Here is a 6,896-nt window from a genome sequence, read left to right as displayed (position 1 = left end):
GTGTGTTGTTGGGTGGATCCACTGGAGCGACAATCTCGAACTCTGGTTAGTGGGACTCACGAGTGGCCGCTTCACGGGAGCTACATATTTCTAACTCGTGGTGGGTGGTTGTTTTGTGTACAGTGTGTTCTTGGCATAGTGGTGTGGAGGTTCAGTAGGCGCTGGTGGTGTGTACTTCTATGCAGGAATTTCGGGCAGTATTGGGCGGGTGGTCCTTTGTTCATTCCAAAGGTTTTGGGAAGCCAACCATGCAACCTTTTCCTTACTTGGGGCATTCATGCAGGCCAATTCAAGCAGTTCTAGCACAAACATGTTGAGGTCTAGGCCCAAGATGGTGAGTGGCAGCGGTGGCCCGGTTCAAGGTGGTTAGAGCAGTGGTGGGTCGATTCACGCGCATTGGGGTGCTGAGGAGGTGGGCGGTCGGGGCACTCTGAGTGCATAGGCCCTATTGCTCAGGGTGGTAGGTGTGGGGGCTCGGAGTTGGGTCAAGGTGGCCACATTTCTCCTATCGAGTAGCGAGGGGGCTTGACTCGTCATGGTGTTTATGGCTGTCGTGTGCTGACAGGTCATGGTGGTCATGGTCAACAACAGGTTTGTTGTGTTGAATGATGTTGGCACTTGATTTAGTCAATTCTAGAGCCTCTAGAGACTTCAGAGGGTGTTTGACAGGAGGAGCATATTGAATTGATAGCAACTTTGAACAAAATGCATTACTTCTAGTGCCATGTCCGGGAGTGTGTAGTGGTGGTCTAGCGAGGCCATAATTTGTTATTGGAGAAGGTTGAGAAGTTGGAGGTCTGGATGTCTGGATGTCCCATTTCAAGGTGCATGTCCAATGCTCCTTTCATCCTGCGTTGCCTCCTGGAATAGCTCTTGACAACCCATCCTTTCATCCTCCGACGCCTTCTGGAATAGCTTTGGACAACCCAATCTCGAGCACTTTTGATGACTAGCAAGGATAGAAGTGTTTTATATGTTATGTTCATCCATTTGTGCCTAAGGCTTCTTAAGTTGTAGATTATGTCTCTTTATGGTTTTCGATTTCATTGTCATATTCTTTCAGCGGTAGTCAACAGACCTGGTGGGGGTGAGACTACTTGCATTTTTCTTAAGATATACCTCTGTAACCATGAATAAATTATTTTTTTACAAAAAAAAATAAATAAATACAAATAAACATCTTGCTTAGTCATTAGCATATTCAAACGTGTAAGACTTTGAAATCCCATGCACCATAGGATCCTTAGATGCACCATAGTACGACTACTCTTTGGGAATAAACTCACTCAATGATAAGTTTTTAAATTTTATTTGAAAAACACATTAAAATAATAAAAAATTAAGGTATATCACTTAAATATCCCAAGATGCACCCTAGCACAGCAATAAACTCACTTAATTATAAATTTTTACATTTCATTTGAAAAACACATTAATATAATAAAAATTAAATAAGTTATATTAATTAAATGTATATTTAATTGTAACAATTCAAATTTTAAAATTGGAAATTAACCATGTAACTATGCATTTTTGTTTAATTATGTTAATATGTATGTTCATTTCAAAATTTTAATTTAAATATCAATAATTATTAGGTGGATGGTAAGAATATAATCTCTATAAAATATTCTTAATAATATACACAAATAAAAGGCTGAAATTTATTTTCAAAGTAGTTGCGCTTTTCTGTCCTTTTAATTAAATTCATTAATTAAAAAAATGCCATATATATCATATGGATTGAGTTATGGTATTTTTGGGCATGTGCTAATGATAAACCATGATATTATAACAAAGTCTATATGTAGATTAATAATCTCCATAATAAAGTAGGTTATGGTAAAGAAATCTTGTTACATGTGTTTTTTTAAATGTATATATGTTCAATTTTTTTTAAATGTATACATGTTTAAATTATATATTAATTTTTTATTGTATCGATAATAATTATTATTTTAAATAAAGTTATAATTTACTTAATTATTACTTATTTTTTAAAATGTATATATACTTGAATTATATAGTGATTTTTTTATCTAATTTTAGTAATTATTATTATTTTAAATAAAATTTTAATTTAATATATATATATATATATATATATATATATATATATATGTTTATTATGAATTCATATTTATTAGCATTTATCAATCATTCAATTTATATGATTACACAAATAATATAAATAATTATAAATTTCTATTTACTAAATACAAAAAATTTAACCAAAAGATTTTAAAATTAAAAATAACTTATATAATTAAAAAAACTTTTTAATCATAAAAATAATCACAAATTTTTATTCCTAAAATAGTTGGAGAAGAGTCACTCTTACCCTCTTTAAAAAGTTGAGGAATTTAATAACCATTTTTCACAATGAAACTTGAAAATTTTAACATTCATCTTTATCTACCTTGTTTTCCATATAAACATGATTATTAGTTTGATAAATACATTCTCTTTTACTCTAAAAGCTGCTACCCACTTTGCCATGTTCATCAAAGTAATCAACACTTTAAAATCTGGTACCTCTTTCCCATGTAAACATGCTAACATGCTTATTAAAGTGAAGAATCAACATACAACATTTATGCTAACATGCTTATTAAAGTGAAGAATCAACATACAACATTATCGTTGAAGCGAGTAGAATTACATAATCACAGAAATACATACTTCATCACCGCAACAATCGAACTTGACTTTGTGCGAAAACCAACCGCCCCAACCAACATATCATACTCTCTCACGTGCAAAGTCATCAAAACGTTACTTTTTATTTGATTGAAACATGTAACGGTGTCGTGGCATGATTTTAGTTCTAGAAGATCTAGCTCTGAAAAAAAGCGATGACGCTATCATAGAGCTTCTCCTTGACATCAATGGCGACGAGGAAGTCCAGATGGGCAAATTTGGGCTTGAAAACATATTTGTATCCCTCTCTCAACTCGCGCTTCAGTTTTTCCACGTCTCGTAGGTCTGCAAGAGGGTCTGCACCTCCAGAAGCGAGGAACAAGTTTTGGGTGGGCACTTTGGACAGATCATATGCCGGAGGATAGATGGAATTATACCTCTGATTGTTCTCTGCAGCTCCATAATCATATTTTTGAAACTTGTTTGCTCTATACACTACATGCACCCATGGCAACCAACATGTTTAATAATCAAATACAAAACTGATTTTTAATTATATATATATATATATATATATATAACCAATAACATTATTTGGTGTGATGTTTCGAACTATTTAATATGATCCATCTAAAAAATATAATGAAATATAGATATAGTTACTACTTACATTGAGCTAAATGAATCAAGTTCTTCGCTGAGGTAGCCTCTGAAGTCTCATACATCCCACTTCTAGAAATGTTAAGGCAGCAGTTTATTCCTACAGTACAGGTCCACTTCAAGAGTTTTATGGTTTGGATTTGAGGAAAGTAATGAAGGTTGTTATTAGTATTCTGCTGGTACTATTACATCAGATATAATTACAAATTAATTACTATGTCTTATATATTTTTAATATACTAATTATTAATCAAGTACTTGAACTAAGATTTTTTTGACATTTTTTTTTCTATTAAACATTAATACCTGTAAAAGTAGACGAAAGACTATTAATACACAGCACATTTTCTCTGCCACATATAAGATCAATAATTTGCTGTCCTGTTACCGGCCTGTAACAAAAAAAATTCAAACAAAAATTTTAGAAATTTTAGCTTTTTCTTTGTTCTAGTTGAAATGAACTGTTTTAAGAATATTCTAGAATAGGGTGCAAAGCAGCTTAACTCGTCAATTATTTAATCTAGTTCTTATAATCATATTTCAAAATCTGGGATCAACATAAAATTCCAGAATCCTAGATAAATTTGGAATTCCAAAATCTGCAATCAAAAAATACTAAACTTTTCTATACTCACGTTTTTGAGCTAATCGCATAGATTCTGAAGTCTTCAAGTAGCTGCCATGATGAACCAGATAGATGAGAATAAGAAAAAGAGAGTTTAATAGAAACACAGAGTTAGAAGGGACTGCTATCAGGGTTCACCTGGCCCACATTTAGAACGTTTCCAGCAACTGCTATCGGCGAAAACATATGAGAGTCATAAGCAACTGGAGCCAATAATGCCACTTTGTCCACAATATCCACTAAAAGCCCTTCACTTAAAGCAGCCAGGGCGCATTGAGCTCCCTGAAAATTGTTCCAGGCCAAATGCTTTAGCAAACAATGAGCTTATTATTCTGTTAAAAAACTAGTTGATTATTTGGTCCTGGAAAGCTATAAATAAACTTATAATAACTACCTGAGAGTGGCCGATGAGATGAACTTTTCGGTTTGTAATGTTGTGCACTAGGTACATCATGCTGGGAAGGTCAAAGGCTGCCAATTCATCCAAGCTCCAATCCCAGTATGCCTGAGGAGTTGATTATCCATATATCATTAGAATGACATATCACAGCATCCAGAAACCATGTATTTTTCACTGGCTGTACCTACTAAATTTTCCAGAAATTCATAGCGTAGGGATAAATCAGATGGACATCTATTTAGAATATTATTATTATGTTTTTATTTTTTATTTTTATTTTATATATATTTATTGGCTATCCTGGTATGGATTGCAGATTTCGAAAAAATTTAAAATTGGATTTACAGATGTGAGATCAAAAAATTAACAGGTTCCTCCTAATTAATTGTATTTCATAATATTTTTGAAATTTATATTCAAGTTAATTTCTAAGATCAATAAATTCAGAAAATACATAATTTGTGCATAGAGATAAAAATATTAGTAATCATCATAATCAAATTGTAAGTTTCACTTCCTGCTAGCTCAATTACGGAGCTTTAGCTTAATTACGGAGCTTGATTTTGAGAGTGTGAATATTTCTTGTTATCTTAATTATTAAGTTTGATCTTGATCTTGAGAGTGTGAATGAGATTCAAAAATAACTTATTTTTATCTCTGCATTTTAACTATTAAACCACTCTAAAAACAAGAGAGAGAAAAAAAATTAACATATTCCTATAAGCTGCTTTACAATCAGTTACCTTGCCCAGAGATTGTCTAAGAGACAGGAGTGAGATTCAAGTTAATTTCTAAAATTAATAAATCCAGAATAATATGCTCAACCAGGGAGCAAAAATTAACCCACCCTCAAACCACCCCTATCCCTTGCATTCCAACCACTGACCCTGATCATGAGAGTGTCCAGAGGCCCTAGTGAGATTCAAGTTAATTTCTAAGATTAACCAATCTAAAATAATATGTTCGACCAACCCATGACCTAGAAACAAATATTTTAATTATAGAGACTAAACTAACCCTTCAAACACTTATTCAAATTGTTACTGGATAGCAGAAAGATATATGAACCATGGTGATATACCTTATCTAATTCTGTCAAGTATTCATGGCCATAGCTGTAACTCGTGGTGCGAGCATTCCCAATCCAAACATCATAACCTGCATCTGCCAGAACAAACGCAGGGGACACATCGGCTTGATCAGGGGGATTCACCACCCATGAGATTCCACTCTGCCATACAAACAAAACAGACAGAGCTAAAAGGTTTGGTCACATAGTGTTCATTGCAGATTTTTAGAATAATGGATTTTTTTTCCTGATATCTGAATTCTGAAGTATTTTCAGAATATGCAATCTTGATTAAAAATGCCCATATCAAATCAATTAATACTTACAGTTAAAATGCCATGGTTAAAGAAAATGGGACTCTTTCGATTGGATTTAGATGGGAATGCCCGAGAATAGATCCTCTGAACTCCCAACCGAAAGCCATCTACAGTTGTAGTCTGCAACAAATACAATAATTGTTTTTCAACTAAAGAAACTGTGCAACAAATACAATAATTATCCTCAAATATCCTCGAGAAACCAGAGAAACCAAATAAACCATTTGGTTTAAGCTGTATAATATCAATTTTTGTTCAGACAGAAAAATCATCATAAATTTATATTAAGATAAATATAAAGATTAACCAGACATTATTCCAGACAGTGAAAATTGCCCAACTATAATACCATATAGAACGGATTTGACAGATCCCAAGGAAATCAGAGTAAAAAAAAAACTACACACGAATGAATTCATTGTGAATTCATTGTGTCCATTAATTCTATACCTTATTAAGCTACACACGAATGAATTCATTGTGAATTCATTCCTAATATCAATGTGAATTCATTGTGTCCATTAATTTTATACCTTGTATTCCTGGCAACCATATTTAGAATAATAAGGTTGCACGAGTGTGGCGCAGAAACGGCCTGGCTCCTGCGCTCCCCTGACAAAGAAGGTATTTGAATTGAAACCAATACAGAAAAGTAAACCAAATATCATTTTCCACGCCTCCATGAATGGCCGCCCACCAGAAGAACAGTGAAAGGCTGTCCTTCTCACATATGCTCTCAGATCTGTGTTCATAGAAATCACACATCCTTTTTAGGTAAACAACTTCAAGATAATTTTAATTTGAAACCACAAAAAGGCACTGTGCCAGTGTCCCACCTTGTTAGAAACAGGACAGGTTTATGTAACTATAACTTCCAGAAGATTGGCTCCCAACAGACCAAGGTGATTCAACCTACTCTGGCCATTGCAGAGATGGTGCAGACAGAAAATGTATGCTGTCTTTTATAATTGACTCTTCACATATTTGCAGAGTTATTTTTAGTTTAATCTATTTAATCAATATATATATATATATGTTATTTTTAGTTTAATCTATTTAATCAAAAAACTATATATATGTTATTGAAATAAGGGAAAATCAACTCCAAAGAATAAAAATTAATTTTTTAATTATTAATATTGTATCATTTATATATTTAGTTTTTCTCTCATGGTCATAAAATAT

General features: G+C 33.1%; 1 protein-coding gene across 1 annotated transcript; it reads right to left on the bottom strand.

The window, feature by feature from the left end:
* Positions 1-2,766: 2,766 nt before the first annotated feature.
* On the bottom strand, positions 2,767-6,646 carry LOC149143781 (triacylglycerol lipase 2-like). The gene is made up of 9 exons (XM_089449805.1): positions 6,245-6,646; positions 5,721-5,831; positions 5,407-5,556; positions 4,320-4,430; positions 4,064-4,207; positions 3,936-3,976; positions 3,607-3,692; positions 3,311-3,400; positions 2,767-3,135 (listed from the first exon to the last, which is right to left on the bottom strand). Exons 1-9 carry the CDS (start codon positions 6,461-6,463, stop codon positions 2,837-2,839), a joined length of 1,251 nt encoding a protein of 416 aa, XP_089305931.1. The 5' UTR covers positions 6,464-6,646; the 3' UTR covers positions 2,767-2,836.
* Positions 6,647-6,896: the final 250 nt, after the last annotated feature.

The sequence above is a fragment of the Pinus tabuliformis genome, chromosome X (genome assembly GCF_031772625.1).
Source record: "Pinus tabuliformis cultivar Carrire ecotype Pingquan chromosome X, CPIR1, whole genome shotgun sequence".
Taxonomy (NCBI): domain Eukaryota; kingdom Viridiplantae; phylum Streptophyta; class Pinopsida; order Pinales; family Pinaceae; genus Pinus; species Pinus tabuliformis.
The sequence above is the reverse complement of the archived record's forward strand: the minus strand, read 5'-3'. Positions and strand labels throughout refer to the sequence as shown.

What these genes read in the sequence shown, in the direction of transcription:
- LOC149143781 (XM_089449805.1), bottom strand. Translation starts at nt 6,463, where the DNA reads ATGAACACAGATCTGAGAGCATATGTGAGAAGGACAGCCTTTCACTGT. An exon ending in ATGGTTGCCAGGAATACAAG is followed by an intron (nt 5,832 to 6,244) that starts GTATAAAATTAA and finishes TATTTGTTGCAG; the next exon opens with ACTACAACTGTAGATGGCTT. An exon ending in ACGTTCTAAATGTGGGCCAG is followed by an intron (nt 3,977 to 4,063) that starts GTGAACCCTGAT and finishes TCATCATGGCAG; the next exon opens with CTACTTGAAGACTTCAGAAT.